This window comes from Symphodus melops (genome assembly GCF_947650265.1).
Source record: "Symphodus melops genome assembly, chromosome: 18".
Classification (NCBI taxonomy): domain Eukaryota; kingdom Metazoa; phylum Chordata; class Actinopteri; order Labriformes; family Labridae; genus Symphodus; species Symphodus melops.
The window spans coordinates 20,760,649-20,780,703 of NC_136708.1; the positions used below are offsets into that span (position 1 = coordinate 20,760,649).

Genomic DNA, 20,055 nt, shown 5'->3' on the forward strand with positions numbered 1-20,055 from the left:
CGGGATCAGCTCCAGCTCCCCACAACCACAAACAGGATCAACATGGATGCATGTTGTTTTTAGGATTCAGTTGTGCTGAATGTGTTCTGAGTGGTGACTTTGTCTTCTGCAGGCGATGTGACGGCGACGTCAGGATTGTGATCACAGACATGTATGAGACATGGACGTCGTGTCAGTGACGTCACACATTGGTCGCTGACAGTGACGCCGGTGGCCAAATTGAAAAATGCTGATTCAAACATAAGAATAAAAATAACTGATCAGCACCGAGTTCACAGAACTGCACAGCGTGAGCCGCTCGGTGAGGACTGATGATCTTGTTATGCAAGACACATTTCTGTGAAATTGGACATAAGAGTGTTTTCTTATCTTCAAATGATTTCCTCTAAAAGGAAAGTTTATTCAAGTACATAACAAAGACGGACTATGTTTAGTCTTCCCCAAGGACACCTGGAAGACAGCTGTTTTTTACCCACATGAGTTTCAATGAGCTTGTTTGTTTTCACGTTGTTGCCAGCTCAAAAGAGGCTTTTATTTTACCCCCACCACTCCCCAAAAGATTAGCCAAAAAAAAAAAAAAGTAAAAAAAAAAGTTGAAACCTTGTTTTGAATTTCTATTTCCCACCTTCATCACGCATAGTTTGAACTTCTACCTTTTAAAGCAGGCTTTTCATCCATAATGTATATTTCAATTCTATACTGTTTATAGTGTTTCACTTAAATTACTGAGGATGTTCAGCCTCCTTCAGATTTAGCTGGATTATCTCCCCCCGGGCGCGCACAGTTTCTCTCTCCTGTGGTTATTATTCTCCACACCTTGGACCCTTAAGGTGTCACGGCCAGCTCCGCTAATTGGCCTCTTATGCCTGTTGAAACCCCAGTGTGAGAGAGGGATCTCCATTGGACCCATCTGGCGGTAGATGCGTCACGGCGCGGAGGGCGGCGCGCGCCGACGCGGAGGTGATCCCCCAGTTTAAAATCTCAGAGATCCTCAGTGCGCCGGAGCAGTGCGTCACAGCGAGCCAGCAGAGTCCGTGTCCCCCGACACAGAGTCCTGGATCTAAAAACAGCTTCGAAAACAACTTTATCAGTGAATACGCCTGCATTTTCACCATCTCATCCTGCATTTTTTAATATTTCATCGCATGACTCTCAGACCTTTTCGTTTTGGATGCGACTTTTTTTTTTTTTTACCTCGTAATTTCTCCTTCGTGTTGTTTGTTTGAGGCGAGACAACGACAGAGGATCCAGAGCAGCAGCAGCAGCAGCTGGGGACAATATCAAATCCGCTTTATGGATACGGAATCGCTGCCATCAGCAGCTGTACACAGAGTTTGATCTCAGACGTTGATCTGTGCGCAAAGAAGAAGATGAAATCAGCTGAGGAGGGTGAGTTGGAGTTTTAACTTCTGACACTTTTGCCTTCCGTCTCGTTGCGCTCCCGTTCGGCACTTTGAACCCGGATGTGATGTGTATTAAATTAAGTTCGTCGCTGCAGTAAACAAACTGTAATCAGCCAAGAGCGCAGCAGCGTTAAAGAAGTGCGCCCCTCCTTGCTGATTTGGGCAAAGTGGGCGTGGCTCCCGAGAGCTTCTCATGATTTTAAAGTGTTCCTAAAATAGTCAGAGTAGAACCTGGGCTAATAACTGACATGCATTGTGGGTAATACTGCGGTGAGTATTTGATGGCGTAGCCCCCCGAGGCTACCTGTCCGGACGTTAACTCATTCACAGCAGTCTAATAATAGAAAACAAACGTGTCAGTGCTCCTGTGTCACACACCACAAACAGCATTAAATGCGAGCATCATTTTCTTTTATTACAAGGACTCATATGGTGCAGCACTGATGTCATAGTCTTTATGGTGGGCCCCCTAATTCTCGTTAATTTACAGCAGACAGGAGCTGCAGACTGCATGTGTCTGTCTGCAGCAGCAGCCGCCTCATGTCTGTATCAATGTGCTCAACTGTGGTCACATTCATCCAGCCTCATGCATCATGTAACCACAACTCCTTTTCCCATGTTGCCCCTCCTCTGCCCCCTGGCTGTGACCTCAGACAAGCCGAGTTTCATGTGACCCAGCGGGAGCGTTGGCACGGGGCCCGTGAGCTTCCCCCGAGCTGGGTACAGCGTGCACCTTTTTTCTGCATGCAAATAAACCAATCGCGTCCCTCCTGTGTTTATTTTCAATGGCTGCTGGAACATGAAACTCTCCCAAGAAAAACATCAGTGTGTGTGTGTTTTAATGTTGGCGTTTATGAGCGGCAGCGTGCGCATTAAGTGGCTTAAACCTGAGTGGAAAATAAAAACCACCTGAGTTCACCGTTGGTTATTTTTAGAACGGAGATATTTTATTTGTGTCGCCCACTTTTGCTTTGTGACATTTCAGCCATTTGGATGTATTGTCTTTCAGTTGCCTCAGTGGGTTTTGACTTGCTAGACCTTTCACACAGAGATAGTCAATAAAGTTGAGTCTATTGATTTGATTTCATCATCAATGAAATCTGCAGCTTTGATTCTAGGATTCTTCTTTCGTCGTACCAGCAGTTCAAACCCCCTGAAATCAGAAAGAAAATCCGTACACTGAAGAACCTGGAAAATTCACCTTTTTAAAAATGTTGCATAAAAAACCCAACAAGCTAATGATTATCCATGCGTCAACTCACTAATTAATCGATTAATTGCTGCACTTTAGAAACCAGGGCCACATCTGTTCGGCACGCTGCTCTCAGCTCAACAGCTCTCCTGAGGGTAAAGTGTGTCCCACTCAGTAAAGAAGCCACTAAAAGTGTGTTTGACTCTCATGGTAACAAATCTGGTAATCGATCTGTTTGCGTTCCAGATGCGTATGGCTACACGCCAAATGTCAGCCTGTCCCTCCCACTGGGCAACCCTTGTCTCCCCTCGCAGTACCACAGCCTTCAAACCAGTCCGGTTATATCCGTCTCCGAGCCTCACAGTTACGACAGCCAGGATGACATGAGAGCGGCGGGGTACTTTTCAACCTCCAGCATCCGTCCAAACGGAGCCCCGACCCTGGAGAGCCCTCGAATCGAGATCACAGCCTACGGCCAATTTCCTGAGGAGGAGGTCGAGGAAAGCAGCCTTCCTGTTGCCAAGCGGGTCAACTCCATCGTGACGCTGACCCTCCCCAGTGCTGACGGTTACCGAGACCCCAGCTGCCTTAGTCCAGCCAGCAGCATTTCATCTCGCAGCTGCCACTCCGACGCCTCTTACGAATCCAGCTTCTCCTACAACTACGACATGTCGCCCCAGAACTCCCCCTGGCAGTCGCCTTCTGTGTCCCCAAAGGGCTCGACTCTCGCCCTTCCGGGTGAGGGCTGCACATCTGCCGGCTCCCCTCGCCACTCCCCCTCCACATCCCCTCGCACGAGTGTTACAGATGACACTTGGTTGGGTCAGCGAGGCTCAAGGCCCAATTCCCCCTGTGGCGCAAAGAGGAAGTACAGCTACAATGGCAGCGGGGTTTCGCAAAAGCACTTCCCGTACTCGCCCAACCACTCGCCAGGACTGTCCCCGCAGACCTCCCCTCGCCTCAGCATCACAGAGGAGAGCTGGCTGCCAAATACCAACCAGTACACCAACTCCGCAATTCTGGCAGCCATCAACGCCTTGACGACAGATGGGGTGGTCGACCTCGGGGAAGGCATTCCTATTAAAGCCCGGAAAACCAGCCTGGAGACGATCCCAACGGTCAGTCTGAAGGTTGAGCCTGGAGGCGAGGAGCTGAGTCCAGGCGAGCTCTGTCTGGATGACCACTCCTCAAACCGCCTGCCATTAAAGAAGGAAGGCTTCTGCGGCGGGTTTCTGGATGTACCACAACACCCGTACACCTGGTCCAAGCCGAAGCAATATGTCAGGTGAGCAAGGAGTTGAAGCGAAAGATTTGAGCTCTGAGAATCTGTTCAAACCTGAAAGAAAAGGTTTCGAGTGCTCAAGATCGATTCGATTATAAAACTGTGAATAAATCAAGAATTTCAGCTTACGTTCACTTTGTTTGCATGAATATATACCGACGAGAAGCAGCCGCAAAACTTGAGATTTCAAGGCTTATCCCTGTGTACATTCTGCACATTCTACATTGATAAGGATGTCTAAAATAAACCCTCCTCCCCTCCTTGTTGAGTTGACACAGCGGACATGTTTTTTTTTTTTACGCCCTGACAGCCCATCCCTGCCGGCTCTCGACTGGCAGCTGCCGTCCAGCTCGGGGCCGTACAGCCTGCAGATCGACGTGCAGCCCAAGTCCCACCACAGAGCCCACTATGAGACGGAGGGCAGCAGGGGAGCGGTGAAGGCCCTGGCAGGAGGACACCCAGTAGTCCAGGTCTGCTTAACCGAGGCTTTTTCATTTCTATCTTTTGACCTCATTTCCACTGGCCCTTTTTTTTTCATATTCTCTCCCTCCGTCACTTTTTCTGAATCACTAATCCTCAACTTTAAGTAAAAATGCGCACATTCATAATCTTGCAGACATATTATGCAACCCTCCCAGGACCCCAGACCTTGTGGGGAGACGCACAGAGCGAGTCTGCTCGGTTTCCTGTAACGATTAGACCAACACACTGTATAACCATTAGACCTGTTTTCACTCCAGCTTCTTACCACGTCACTTCTCGCCTCACCACAGCCGCTGCATGTGTTCATAACAGATTGGTGCGACATGTGTTTCATGGTCCGGCTGTTATGTTATTCAGAGATGTCACATTTTCTGAATGGAATACCGTAGGTATGTCATTAGACGGACCGGTCCACTCAGTCGGTTCCTGTCCAGACGAGGGTGACTCAGTCTTTTTCCATTACGTTCTCGAGAGCAGCGTAGACAAAGTGAGGTAGCATGGCCAGTAAGAGCTTAGTCATGAGCTTTAACCGCAGCTCTGGTGGTCGAGTTTAAATAAAAAAAATGTGGATAACTGCAGATATGTTTTGGTTAGAAACCCATCTGGTCCCCGGACCGTTACTCCACACTGCTGACCTCAGTCTCTGGATAAATAAAGGGTCTGCAGCCAGAAGCCAGGCGAGCCGAGCTGTCATTTTAATTAATACCATTTGACATTTGTATGAATGCACAGCAATACTTCGACAAGTTTACCAGACATTTGTCACATCAGTGGCATCAGAGTTTTCTGTGTTCGCCTTTTGCTTTTGATCAAACGTCTACTTTTTTATTTTTTTTTTGCACGATTCATTTCTTCAATGCTTCATGAGGAGTTTGTTATTCATGATCTTAAGTTTGAATGGGCTATGCTTACATTTCTAAACTGCCTTTTAAGTACAGCTAAACTGTGAAACTATTCCAAAATAAACATTAAGTCAAGGCAGATTTAGCGTTTTGTTTTAAGTGCTGTGTTCAAACCAGCAAAGCCACAACATTAAGTGTTCCCACTTTGTTTGAGTTCTACCTCCCTCAATATGTGCACAATTAAAACTTCAGGAAGTTACTTTAAGATTTTATTTTATTTTTTAAGTTTGTTGATGTTTTTTGTTTATGTATTCTTAGAAATCCGGTGTGACATCCGGTACGTTTAAGTGGGATCTGTCGGCAGGAAGTAGAATTTGATATTCACTTTATTGTCTTTATTGGCGTAAAATCTTTAAAAATGTTTTTTTTTTTTCTCACCTCAGAGTGACCCTTTATCTCTCTCTCTCTCTCTCTCTCTCTCTCTCTCTCTCTCTCTCTCTCTCCTGCAAAACCTTAAACGATGCTTTGCCATATTTCTCCACACGCTGAGAATGGAAAAACCCTCCTGGCTCTGTTTGTGATCTGTGTGTGTGTGTGTGTGTGTGTGTGTGTGTGTGTATTGTGGCAATCATTGTTCTCCTACATGCTTTGAAGGAGATTAGTTTTCAATTATTGGCATCATAATCTCCTTCTACGCTCTGCTCCTCTAAATTTGTATATTTGAAAGTCTTGACTGATAATTCAAGACGAAGAATCCCGGAGAGATTTTTAAAACCGATCAAACACGTTTACAGACTGATGCAAACACTGGTTCAGGCGTCAATAGCTGTACGTCAACATCAGTATGGTTAACTTTGCATAAAAAGGGGCGTGGCTTATTCGACTGCCAGGTTAAACCCTGTAAATGACCCTAAACTATCCACTTTAATGTTTTGGATTATATCAACCAGATGATGAGATACGTGGCCATGTTTCAGAAACCATAATATTCCTTCGGCCCGCCTCAGCGCCGCTTCTTTCTCAGCGCCGTTCGCTCGAGTCAGCATTTTTTTCCAACGTGGCGACCGCCGTCGTTTGGCTTCGACAACACGTTTTTGGGGGTGATGTCACTGAAACGGCGTCCGTGTTTTATACAGCCGTTGGTTTTCTTCCAGAGAATATTCACGACTCCAACAAGCCGTTAGTCAAAGCGTTTAAAGGTTAGATTTAATGTGTTTCTCGTTGAGGAAGCAGCGTTGAAATAAGAAAACAAGTTTTATTTTATTCATGACCTTTTTTAAAACCAAAACATGTTTCAGCAGCTCGCCTGTGTGAGACTTGTTTGTCCATAAGAAGGTGCTAATGATTTAATGACAGGGGTCTGAGTTCAGCAAGATGAAAAAGAGAGTGTGTGTGTGTGTTCGCTTTAAACCTAAACCCAAACCTCCCCCCCCCCCCCTTTCGTCTCTCCGCCAGCTTCCACCCCAACCACACAGACTGCCCTTTGTTTAGGAAAGTTCCCGTGTGTGCCTCTGACATCATCTCCCGCTGCTTCTTGCGGAGGCGGCAGGGACTAAACCACACACGTTTTTGGCAGGCTCTGATGAAGATGTTGAGGGGAACCTCAGAAAAGGCAGCCCCCATTTTTTTTTTTTTCCTTTTTTTTTTAACTTCCTGATAACATGTTGCACACAGCGCTGCAGTTGTCAGGCTGGGCAGCCTCGTCCCGTCACCGCTCTGACTCAAACCTTACCAGACTTTACAGAGTTTATTCTGGATGCTGCTGATGTGTGCGGTGCAGCCTCTCTCTCTCTCTCTCTCTCTCTCTCTCTCTCTCTCTCTCCACGTCCTGCACAGCTAAGCCAGCTATTTTCTGTTCTTTTTCAATGCCATCTCAACCACACCCGCCCTGCAGCCAGCAGCACACTGAAGTATGCCCCTTCTGAAGTGCTGTGTGCAGCACTCACCACAGTTAATGCTCAGGGTTTCAGGCTGTACTTTGGTGGAGAGGAAATACCCTCTATTCATGTCTGTGAGGTCTTCGTTTTTTTTTTCTCTCTCTGTACCAAGCCGGCATTCACGATCTGTTTATTGCTCGAAAAACACATCCAGGGAGCTGTTTTGAAGCACATTTTTTGTGGATTATGTTGCAGCCTTTGTGCGCTATCTCTGGCTTTGATGCTTGTGATTTAATTTGGACTCTTTTTTTTTTTAAACAATGTGAAATGAACAAACATCACGTGAAGCAGAGAGCTTGTCAAGATCGGTCCTCAGTCATGCCGAAACAATTATTTTCTTGTCAATACACAAAAAAGGAGTCGACGTGGTGTGTGTGTGTGTGTGTGTGTGTGTTTGTGTGTACACTCCTAAAGCTGGGAGCCCTGATTGCCTTCAAACACTTTCTCTCCTCCTGTTGGGCGCCTCGAGCAGCTCGGAGTCTCGGCATTCCTCCTGTGGGTGATAATATGAAGCAGGGAGGGGATGGCTGCGTTGCCAATGTGGAGATGCCAGGGTGGAGGAGCAGAGTGGTATCACTGTGATTTTAATTGCATCAACAAATCAAAGCGGTCGTCTGCTTCATGAAGGAGCTGAGAAAAAGGAGAAGCAGCTGAAATCGTTCAGATGACATATCTGCTTTGCTTATTTCTGATAATAATTCAAAGCACATAATCAGCGATCTGTTAGTAATCACTGTTCGAATGTGAGCGTCTGACCATGTGAGCGGGCTACCTCACTTCATCAAACTCCTTCCTGCTGCCTAAATAAACAGCATTGCTAGGCAGCAGCCCATTTCCTTATACAAATATCCTGGCTTCTGCAGGCTCTTAACCCCGACAGGGATCCTCCTCCGAATCACATGTCGTGCCTCCCTCGCTCCGAGCCTTTCGCTCTCGCTGCGGGCGCTCCTTTCTTCTCGTGTGCACTTCTCAGTATGTAAGAGAAAACTCTGGTTTGCATGTCAGCATTTTCTCCGCTGATTGTTTCAACAGATAATCTCATCCACAGCAGCATATGTAGGATTCAGTGTCTGCTTCGCTTTAAACCGATAACATATTGTCTTCTCACTCATGCCAGTTTGACCTTCCAAGGTCCGTTCATTTCAGAGACGTTTTTATGTATGCTAAGCTGTGATTTACCAGTACTATGTCTGATGCTGTGTGATTAGGTTTAGGGCTGTTTAATGGTGTTATTGCATGATTTTAACATGAACTTTGCAGAGATTAAACAGAGATTCATGGATGGTGAAAATCAGGGCCGATATACCGATGTTTAAGTTTTTTTCATCATGTTTGAGTCGCTCTCCCACAAAGCCAACAAAAAAAAGATTTCTCTAATAAGCGACTTCATCTGCAGTTAGGTACAAACGCTCGCCTGCTTTAGATTGATTGAGAACCATTGATAAACATCAGCCGACATTGTTTCATGGCACATTAATCGCGGATGTCCTGCAGTCTGTCAACAGTACCGGCTGATGTTTAACAGATGCATCGGAGCGTCCCGCAGTCTTTTCACTTCGTCCTGACTGAGCGTCACAACAACGTTTCTTTTTAGTTAAATGTGGCATTTCAAATGCAGCACAGATGCTCCGCTCGAATGAAAAAGCAACAAAAGTTTTGTCGAACTAAATCAACTCAAACGGGAATGCCTCGGCTTGAAACAGAAGGGCTTTTGAGGAGAGGAGAAACTCGATATTTAGATCAGAAAACGTTTTTCAAAACCCCTAAACGTATCTGTTTGCTGCTCAAACACAAGAAACAACACATGCATTGTGTTTAGAATTAGGATGAGGCTGTTTGTGGTTGACAGTGCCACTGCTTTCATTATCCATATAGTAAAGTGATGACTTAAAGGGATACTTCACCCATCTACATGAAGCTGTGTATCATTAGAAACATGGTAGTAGTGTTGAATGGTCATGAAACATGTGTTTTTCTTTGCTTGAAAGTTCTTCAAGCCTTCAAAACTTTCAAGCAAAAAAAACCTTTTTTTCTCGTCTCAGGGCAAAATGAGGGCTGGATTCACGACCATTCAACACTACTACCATGTTTCTAATGATACACAGCTTCATGTAAATGGGTGAAGTATCCCTTTAAGATAACGTCAGATGAACTTCAAATGTCAATGTTCTGAATTAGCCAATGAGAGAGAGGTTAAGGTTTGTGTCGTTAAACTCTTTAACAATATTAAACATGACAACTTATCCATGAATATAACAAAGTACATTCCTCATCGGGTCTATTTAATGTCTTATTATTATTTCTGTTGACGTCAAAACGCTGAGTACTCTGCCCTAATTCCTCCCCTGTCACACCGTATGGATAACATACATAACTCTCCAGCACTGTTTAAGTGGTAGCTGGTCTCAGATGTCAGGTTGTAGGTTTTGGGCTTCATGCCTGCACGCTGCTGTTTGGGTGGTTGAGGTCATCCTGGCAGGAGCCCCCCCCCCCCCCTGTCAGAAAACACCTACAGTATGAAGTTTCTGGGGGTGCTTTAGGAGCTCATCAGCTTCAACAAGCATCCCTTTACCGATAAAAATCAGAGCCCGCTCACTTCTAAATGTTTTTTTTTTTTTTTCCTTGACCCTGATTGGCCGGGGCGTTGTGAAACTGACGTGACCTTGACTTCTCTGAAACACAAGCTGGGTCTTGTCTCGAAGCGAGTGCCGGCTCACAAATCACAACAGTGCTCGCTGTAGGTGGTTTTACTGCTCTCTGGCAAGCGGCTGCCCCTGAGATTCAGCAACTGTGGGATCAACATGTCGGTAGGCTTGACATCAACTGATGGAGGAAGTAAAAACAGGCCACTGGTAGTAAATTCAAGAAGATGAAAAGGGTGATTACAAGATCCTAAATGGGCACTTTGTTTGAAAACCACCCTGCTGAAAGCCTGACCTCCGAAAGGCCTTTTCTCTAACAGCATGTAAGATGATGCCTCGTTTAAAGGTTTGAAGCCTTTACCACAACACTGTCTTTATTTCCTTCACCTTTCTTAGCTCCACGGCTACATGGAGAGCGAGCCTCTCACCCTGCAGCTGTTCATCGGCACAGCGGACGACAGGCTGCTGAGGCCCCACGCCTTCTACCAGGTCCACCGTATCACGGGGAAGACCGTGTCCACCCCGAGCCACGAGGCCCTGCACAACAACACCAAGATCCTGGAGATCCCACTGCTGCCTGAGAACAACATGAGGGCCATGTGAGTGTTCACGATGGGACGTTTTAAATATCTAAAAGTTAAATGAGTGGGTATAAAGATGGACGACAAGTCTGCACCTCCGCCCCGTACAAAAATAAAGCCAAATTCCCCCAAACTGACATCGACATGTTGCACTGTTAAGATCATTTGTTGTCAGAGTCTGCACACAGAATTCATGTGTGACCTTTTCAACACACATTTAACTCATCGCATAACCGTTAAAGATCCTTCAGGTCGGCTTTTAGTTTTAAAAAAATCTTCAATTTGAGGTTTTTTGTTTTTTTTTCACGAGGCTTGACTTCGACTTAAAACTCTTGCATTAGAAAACTTCTGTTCCTGCACAGATGCGTGCACCTTTTATCTTGTGTAAATCTCCGTCTCTTCAACCTCAAGGGGTTTTTGAACAGACGTATCCTCCCCGCCTGCTAAAGGAGGAAATAGTCTTCACCTTGTTTTTGTGAAACCTCTTTAAAAACATGTGAAGAACTGCTTTAAAAAAAAAAAAAGGATGTTTGCTCTGATGTAAGGTTCTGTGTGTGTGAGTTTGTGTGTTCTTAGTGTTACGGTTGTAAAAGTGTTGCCCTCTGTTCGCAGACGGGTGGCTTTCCCGTTTTATAAGCCTCAGAGATCAGATTACCGGGGGGGGGGAGCTCAGGGCTGCTAACAGGGATCTGGGCTTTCTGTCTGAGCGGCAGACGGTAGCAGCCTGCTAACCTCAGCACTTTCTCTGCGATTTAATGGATGTAACACATAGGCTCCACTTATACAACGACTTCACCTCAGGATATGGTTTCTCTTCTCTCACGCAGGACACGCCTCAGAGTACTTACAGTGTCGGCGAGGGATTTATGGGAGATTCATTGGTTTTGACATGTACTACAGTGTGACATATAGAAGTTTTATTATGTGGTGTAGGATACAAGCCTTCTTATATTTCTGAAATCATAGTGGCTAAAGGGGGCATTTTAAAATTACACCATCAATCAACATCAGTTTTTAGATGTCTTCAGCTGATATGAAGACACCAAAGGGCGTTGGGCGCAACTTGGTATGACTCCAATCAACTCTTAATAAATTAAATCAGAAATTACTCTGCCCTTCTTCCCGGTTATTCACAATCTGGCCGTTTTCTGTCGAGGATGTTCAATTGTGGCTTTAATGCTTTTTTAACATTGTAAATTATATAAACGTATGGACTTGGACCAAGAGTTATGTCACTTTCAGACTGCTCAGCAACCCAAAAGACGACATTAAAACAGTCCAGAGGGACATCTGGTTAAAGTTTATAAACGTTTTTTAGATCTCTCATTAGCTCTCATTTGACAGCGAACGTTGGCGTCCATTCTTTTTTTAACCTTCCCTAAGAATTCATGCTTTTACCTTTGAATCAACTCACCTCAGGGGCATGTAATGCTATCTAAGAAGCGATCGCTAACAGTATTTATAAGAAGCATGTCTCGATGCTTTTTAGTTGTTTTTTTTTGCTGTTTTATTAATGAATGGATTTGGAGCAATTGTAACTCCCAGATTGATCTGCAAGAGAAAACGCAATAAAGAGTCTGGAAGGACATTTCACAACCTTACACGTTTAAAAAGCATTTTAGATATCCCATTAGCCACATCTAGACAGCTAACGCTAACATTCAAGCTTTTAAGAATTCAGTGGCTTGACAGATGTGTTCAGTCTGTATCTGATCGGATATTACAGAGTGGTTACGTCAATATAAGTGACAGGAGGTGTGTTAGGGATCGGCTAAGATGAGATAAGATATCTTTATCGTCACTGTAAAAATGTAACTAAATACTGTTAGAGCAAGCCATACATGCATCATCAAAAAAATACAAATGTACAAAACACTATAAACAAATCTACAAATAAGAATAGAAACAGGATTGTTAGCCAAACTAGCTAATTATCCATTCCTTTCTCTTTGTGTCACTTCTGGAAATTATATTATCTAAGAAATGGTTAAATGACAGCATCACCATATCATAGAGTTAAAGCTAGCTAGGATGTATTGAATGCTAACTTTAGCTGTTGCCCTAGCTAAAGCTGCAGATATGCATTTTAAACTTGAACTAGATCCTGACGTGCCTCCATAGTTGCCCCAATAACTGTTTCTTCTTTTGCTGGTCCATTAAGAATTACTCAGTTCAAAACTCGTTAAAAAGTTATGCCTACCCTAAAGTAGCTAAATATAACGTGTAACAGAGTGAATTGTGTTGTGTTTTTTGTCTGTTAAACTTTTTCTCAGGCGCAGAACGGACGCCACAGTATGTGGTCTGGCACTCAGCCTGTCTGTGTAGGCGAGGAGCTGCTAAACAGCTGGGGTCTTCTGCATCGACACCTGATTGCTCCGCCAGTGCAGCAGACCCTGGTGTCTGGCGAGAAGAATGTTAGGGAGTGTTTAAATGTGTGTAAAAGTTGACATTAACTAGACTTTTAAGGAATGCCGCATCAAGAAGCACGCAAATGGAAATGCCAGAAACAGTTTGGAGAGGCTCAAGATATTTTGTTATATGAAAAAAATAAGATAAAGCAGTCCAGACAAAAAGGGAAATGGTTATGAAGTGTCGGAGGAAGACTTTGAGAAAGAAACAGCAGATTCTTGTTGTGAGATTTATGGAAGGTGAACAGCATGTGTCAGGAATAATCTCTTGTGGAGCATTACGACGATGTAATGAGTGTTCTTCACGATTTGTTTGAGAAGATGCACTGAAATGTAAAACGCTCCACTGGGGTTGATGGCGTTAATCTGCTGTTGACATGACTGCAGCCTCCTGAGTGAACATCACTTTAGATTTGGCTGCAGCGCGTTTTAAATCACAGCCTGATTAACTGTGAACGTACACGTGTCTTTAAATGCGGGACGATAAGTCGTCGTTGTGTGGACAGACAGACTTTAGGAAACTCTTCATCTTGTGTCTCATCAAACGCAGGATCGACTGTGCAGGGATCCTGAAGCTGCGTAACTCCGACATCGAGCTGAGGAAGGGGGAGACCGACATCGGACGCAAGAACACACGTGTGCGGATGGTTTTCAGAGTTCACATCAACCAGCCCACAGGGAGGACAGTGTCTTTGCAGGCTGCATCAAACCCCATAGAGTGCTGTGAGTTCTTTTCTTCATTATTATTAAAAAGATGAAAATAAGAAGCCTTAACTCCTCAGTAATCTAAAGCCTATTATTAATAATAGAGAAATAGCTTTGAATAAAATGCAGCACATACTTTCAACTAAATGCTGCCATGAGCGAAATAAAGACAGAACTGACTTAATTGCACAAATATGTATCGTTAACGAATCGTTGTCAACATAATTGTGCATCTTGGTATTTGAAGAAAAAAAATTAAAATTAATTAGTCAACATCGGGAGCCTAAGACTTCTGATGGTGATGTTTTAAAAGGTTTTTATTTTTTTGACTGAGTTGTATTAAACTTTAATAACCTGGTGTCATGACAACTGAACACCAATGCAAGCTAAGCCGTTCATTGGATGGATATTAAATTTGGTAACTCTTTTAGTGTGCCAATTTGAATGACTTAATTTGCAAGCAAACTATAATTAATAAACCAACAATTATACAAACAAGTCCACCGGCACACACCAACAATAGCAGCACTTTGTGCAAAAGCAATGACATTGTCTTTACTAGTTAGATTTTATTTGGTTAGCTTAACGGTGAACATGATTTAGCATCCACATCAGCTTGTTAGCATCATCACCATAAACATGCTAGCATGCTAACATTATGTTTGTAGCAGCGCTTTCTGGGTTAGCTTAACTGGATATCTTTAGTGAGAATATGATAAACAGCACACACACAGATGTAGCAGCTTTACAACAACAACAACAACAACAACCGCTTCAACTGGTAGTAGCTTTAGCTTGTTAGCATTACAATTATTATTATTAACATGAACGCATGCTAGAGTTCACAGTTAGCTTAAAGCACCACTCTGTAGCTCACACAGCTGCTAGCATGGCTGCGGACTTTCGATGATGAAAACCAGAGGATGACTTTATAGTTGAAGGATTCTGCTTATGACTAATATCTAAAGGTTAGACTGGAGAAATTTCCACTATGGTGAAACAACTCATAACTCACAGGAAACGACTGAATAAGGAGAGTTTAGTAACAAAAAACTGAAGAAATCAGCTTGTTTTAAAAAAAGGGAAAAAAAGAAACAGGGAACTGTTTGAATTTGTGATTTTTTTTTTTTTTGCAACAGTGAATTGCTAACTTAAAATATAAAGTGAGGAATAACTAATAAAAGTAGTAAGCGTTTAGTGCAGCGCTGTAATAAAAGCCACTGCAGAACTGACGGCGGTGATTGTGCACCACATTGAAATACGAGGGTTTGTGTCTGTGTGAGGGCTACGTAGGCCGCGCTCAATAAACTGGATCGACTCTGGGCTGTGCACTGGAGTTGACCTCTCACTGGAGCGGGATAAACTCAACAGATCGACCACTCTGTGTGGTTCTGGCACTGAGAGCTGCCATAGAGATTAAGTCTTATGAGGTAAATGAAAGACAGTAGTTAAACCATGATCTCAACCCCTTGAAATACACCATTGTTAGTTTCTGAACGACTGCCACAGAGCGATTGTTTTGTCGACCAAAATTCACTTAGTGAGTGAGCGAGGCAGAACGAGTGATGCTTTCCAAAGACAGACGATTTGGCTTTTTATCAAAATCAGAACGTAGGAGCGTCGGATTGCAAAAAAAAAAGATCCTCATGGGAAAACTGTTCAGCACGTACTGACCCTTTTATTTGTCTTTGGGTCAATCAAAATGAAATCGCATTCGCTCCCTGGAGGAGAAACCTAACCGATCCATCAGAGTTACATTTAAGTGGACAAGGTTTTGCAAATACCTCACGGCAAGTTGAGTATCATTTGAGGAAAAAAAACTGAGAGCAAGCGAGGAATGAGAAGCAAATCCAAAAAGTCAAAGAGGGATGAGTTATAGAGCCGAGGAGAGATACTCTTTCAAAAGAAGATTTGATGGAAATTGTTCGCCACAATTGAAGGAAAACACAAATAAACACAACACAGAGCCTCTCCCTGCTCGCTGGAAAACAGGCAGCTTGATCCGAACATTAAGACGTTGAGGTTTTTAAGTGTGTCGGGACGCTCTGGGAAAGCTGTCTAGGTAGTGATTCAGCCTCAGTCTGGATGCTCAGGTCTGCATGGGGAGTGGGTGTGTATTAGCAGAATGATGAGGCCGTTTTTTTTTTTCTCTTCCCGCCTCCCACAGCCCAGAGATCGGCCCAGGAGCTGCCGCTGGTGGATAAGCAGAGTTTGGAGACGTGTCCCGCCCCCGGGGGGGAGAGGATGCTCCTCAACGGACACAACTTCCAGCACGACTCCAAGGTGGTGTTTGTGGAGAAGGCGCAAGGTAAAAAAAAAGAAAAATAGAAAAAGGAAGAAGGACGTCTGGATTAAGTGCTTTGTCGTCTAGGTTCAGCTGTGTGTGTGTGTGTGTGTGTGTGTGTGTGTGTGTGTGTGTGTGTCTCCCTCGCCAGTTGTTGGAGAAACCCCAGGTCTCCCTCCCTCCCTCTCTTGCTCGTCTCCCCCCGCCGTCAAAATATCTTCTGTCCTGCCAGAGCGCCACATGTGGAGCACATTAATGCGCTGTATTTTTAACCCAGCAGATTTACATTTGCAGAAGTTTCCATTGGCTGTTCAGCAGAGGAATGAAGCACAAATGCAAGATGTGTGTGTGTGTGTGTGCGTGTGGGTGGCTGTGCTCGTGGTTTGGATTCATGCACTTGTGTGTGTGTGTGTGTGTGTGTGTGTGTGTGTGTGTGTGTGTGCCATCCTCAGTATTTGTTTCTCTTTTCCTGACTTTAGGTGGGTTTGGTTTGGAGGGAGAGGCGACTGCTCCCAGATGTTGATACGAGGAGGTTTACAAACAGCAATTTCCTTGATTAGCTTCGGTAAAGCAACGTGAGCTCCAGTTTGGTTTAAACCTGAGCAACGTAAACACGTTTGATCCTATCGCCATAATGACTCATTAAAGAGAGAGGGAAGCCTCATTGTTCCACCTGTGAAAGGAAGAATTCAAGGCTGCCCCGGTCACACGGGCAGAAAACACCCCCTCGCTCTTCCTCCTCCAGGACTGTACAAGAGTTCAGTGAGATTGTTTATCAAAACAAGAAGTGATTGAATGAGCGGAGGCCTTGTGGCCCTCATAACAACCTCTGTGATTAAGCTGATCACTTCCCGAGAGGAGCGCTGATTAGTGTCTGAGTCATGTTACATGTCTTAAAGTCAGAGCTGCGTTTGTGATATCAACGTTGGACTTAAAACCTCAGAAAACAGAAGAAGAAGAAAAAACGTGTTCTCAAACACGAGGTGGACAGCGAGCAAAGATGGAGCAGAGCTTAGAATAAATAGACGAGCTGGCATCGAGGTTATCAGGGAAATTATTATTATTTTTTTTTTATTGAATGCGATTAAAGCAAAGAAACAAAATAGATCAAAAGAAGAAAAAAAAAAGACCGCATTATGAGTAAATACAGAAAAAGAACATCTTTAAAAGAAAGTTTGATATAAGTCAGCTGGATTTGTGTTTTTCATCATATTGTAAAGATTGTTTTAAGAAACGTTTCTGAGACTTTAAATGAATTTCATGATAAACAAAAATCCCTCTTTAGAGTTTCATCCATTTTAAAGGGTGTCTGACTGTGCCACATGGTTACAGAAAACATGAGCTCAAAATAATGAACTCAGACATTTTATCCATCAAATGTCAAAGACAATCCAGGAAACTTAAACGTCTGTACGCATATTGAAAAAGCTTCATTTTTTAAATAGACATTTGAAATTTACTGTAATTTGTAGTTGAAGTCATATATATAGTAATATAATATAATAATATAGTACTAAACAATATGATTCCTGGCCACGCCTCGCCATGCAAACCGTTGGATACCACGCCGTTCGTACGGGCACGTTTGTCTTGGATTCCAGTGCTGCACATATTCAGCTGCCTCGATGGTAAAAGCAATGAATAATGATCGGATAGTCGGTAGAGTCAGAAATCAGGGAAAGAGAGTCTGGAAAATAACGTGCACGAGAGGAGCCACATGTCGCATTCGAACCTGGGCCGCCCCGCTTGGACGCTTGGAGGAGCCTAAAGATTAGAATTTTTAACTTGTATTTGTAAAGTTGTTTTAGACCACGAGATGCAAAGAAAACTTCAGCAGGTGTTCTTTTATTTCTCAAGGTAACATTTTTGTCAAACTGCTTTTATCCAAGGTCAAGAATAAACCTTTAAAAAACGATGTGTTCGTAAAACCATCTGTGTCAACGCCTCCACTCACAACACATTCACGCTCTGATGCCAGAAGCTGCTAAAGCGTCCATCAATCCTCACTTATCCCACTCGAGCACATTTACACACCGCTGACGAAGCAGGGGGAGCAGTTTGGACACAGAAGCTGGGTATTCTTACTTTGTGAAAAACATTTCTTTAGTGATAATGACGATTCAGACATTAGCGTGTTTGCAGCTTGACATTTTTGTTAATGTTGACGTCTGAGCTGTGACTGAAATCCAGCTGTCTTTAGGGCCATGTGCATCAGTGGACAGCCGCTGATGGGTGTGCTCCATTGCTTTGATGAGGGTTTCCCTGCGTCTGGCACCAGCATCAGATTCCTGGGCAATCCTAGCATGGAAACACCCTGAAGCCAGGCTTCCACAACACTGCCCTCCCTCCATCCTTCCACCTCTCCATCCAAGCTGCCTCGCTGCCACCAGCTCTCTCTGCTCATTAGCTCTGCAAACGTTGGCCTCCCAGAGGATCCCTCTGTATAAGTACATGGGTAAATAGACACGAGGACAAACACCAGCGGTGTCAGCGGTGAAATGGCCTCATTGGTTTAATAAAGCTAAGATGTGAAACAGATCAGAACTTGCTTTGTTAAAAAAAAAAAACACTCAACTCGTCTCATCTTTCACATCCTCACTAATATTCTTATTTACTCTTGCCAGCGCAGAGCCCTGAGAAACACTTTTAACGATCCGCCTCATAAATCCAGAGTGGTGGATTTAGTTGCCATAAAGATCTTAAGCATTAAAATTTTTTACCGATGGACAATTTTCCTGCAAATTTTCCAATAAAGCTCTTACAAAATAACGTTCATAAAGCTGTGGTTGGAGAACATGTGGGCACTGACATGTTGTGTGCTGGGATGTATGCAGTACTTACAAGCGTGTGTGTGTGTGTGCGTGTGTGTGTGTGTGTGTAAGAGTTTCCTCTGTCATTACAAGCTGGAAGGGTCACTCCGGCTTAGAAGTCTGCCAACACACACAAACATCTTTTCTGTTTCTGTTTTGGTGTCTGCTGGTCTGAATGATGTTCCCTCTCTGCTGACAAATGACATTCTGGGGACGCACACTTTTTTTTTTTTTGTGCGTGTCTTTGTGTGCATCTTGGAAACAGAATGTTTAGGCTTGTATGTGATTGTATCTCAGACTGTATAAGTAATTGACGTAGCCAGTGTTGCGTCACTGTTTGGTTTGTTGATTGTGTTTATAAAGCCACAACTTCTTCATTTTGCCACCACACTTCTTTTCTCCAGGGTGAGAGGTGGCCATATTTGGACTATCAGGTTATGGAGCGCAGAGTGAGGTCGGCACATAATGTGGTTATTAAAGTGGAACAGTCTGTGCCTGTTGCTATGCTAACTGGCTAGCTACTAAATGAATGAGATTCATTTTGGTGCTTACTGACAAAATTAGTTTAGTCTCTAAATTAAAGACTTAAACACAAATAGGGAACCTCCGGTGTTGAAAATGAAGCCCATACAGAAGTTTACAAGACTGCAGTTCCTCATGTGTGTCCTTTAGCTAGCTCTCAAAGCCTGAGTTATTAAAAAAAAGGAGAACCTCGCTCATTTTTGTCACTATTTTTTTTTCAATCAAATATGTTTAACTGCAAAGAGTCATGCATAAATAAGCACATTTAAGGGCGTGGCTGATTTGACTGACAGGTGGAGGATTGGTAGCTGTTTGTATCGAGGCTAAAGGCCCCACACTTTGCCTTTTTCTTGATTGATCAAAATTATCATCTCCAATTCAGCAACCAACATGTTTGGGCGACATGACATCTGTTCAGAAACAGAATGTTTGAAGACACTGACGCTACAGCACAAGCCGCCGCTGATATATCACTGTATGAAAAACACAGAAAAAGCTAACTAGCCAGGTTAGCACAGGCACCAATACCTGCTAATTAGTGCTGACGTATGACTATTAGATTTCAAAAAGGTGAAGAGGTGAAGACTTCTGGGACAGACAACTTGTCTGATAGTTCCATGAAAAATCCCCAAAAGGCTCAACAAACATAAAAAAAGTTGTCACTGTTAGCTGAGTTGACTCCTATAGCAGACAGTTTGCAGCATCCACCTCAGCGTATTCATGTTAACATGTACCTCTGCGCAGTAATCATGGATATAAACAGAAACTATAAAAGGTTGGTTTTTTTTACCAGGCTGACATGTTTAGATCTTCTGTAAAGCTGGGCCTTTTAATATGGGGCTCTGTGGGGTTTGACTCACTTTTGGAGGCAGCCTCAAGTGGACGTTTGAGGAACTGCAGCTTTTTTTTTTTTTTTTTTTTTTTTTTCTGTATCGGCTTCATTACTCCAGCCAAGGGGTTGCTG

At 43.7% G+C, this 20,055-nt stretch overlaps 1 protein-coding gene across 2 annotated transcripts in view; it reads left to right on the forward strand.

The window, feature by feature from the left end:
• The first annotated feature begins 1,002 nt into the window (after positions 1–1,002).
• The window catches only part of nfatc1 (nuclear factor of activated T cells 1), a 43,480-nt gene continuing 24,427 nt past the window's right edge, over positions 1,003–20,055 (forward strand). For both annotated transcript variants that reach the window (XM_079368375.1, XM_079368376.1), the window contains exons 1-6: positions 1,003–1,389; positions 2,842–3,880; positions 4,188–4,347; positions 10,178–10,380; positions 13,321–13,493; positions 15,643–15,783. In XM_079368375.1, the coding sequence (XP_079224501.1) occupies positions 1,371–1,389; positions 2,842–3,880; positions 4,188–4,347; positions 10,178–10,380; positions 13,321–13,493; positions 15,643–15,783 (1,735 nt within the window). In that variant the 5' untranslated portion in view covers positions 1,003–1,370. The remainder of the gene's footprint in view (positions 1,390–2,841; positions 3,881–4,187; positions 4,348–10,177; positions 10,381–13,320; positions 13,494–15,642; positions 15,784–20,055) is intronic.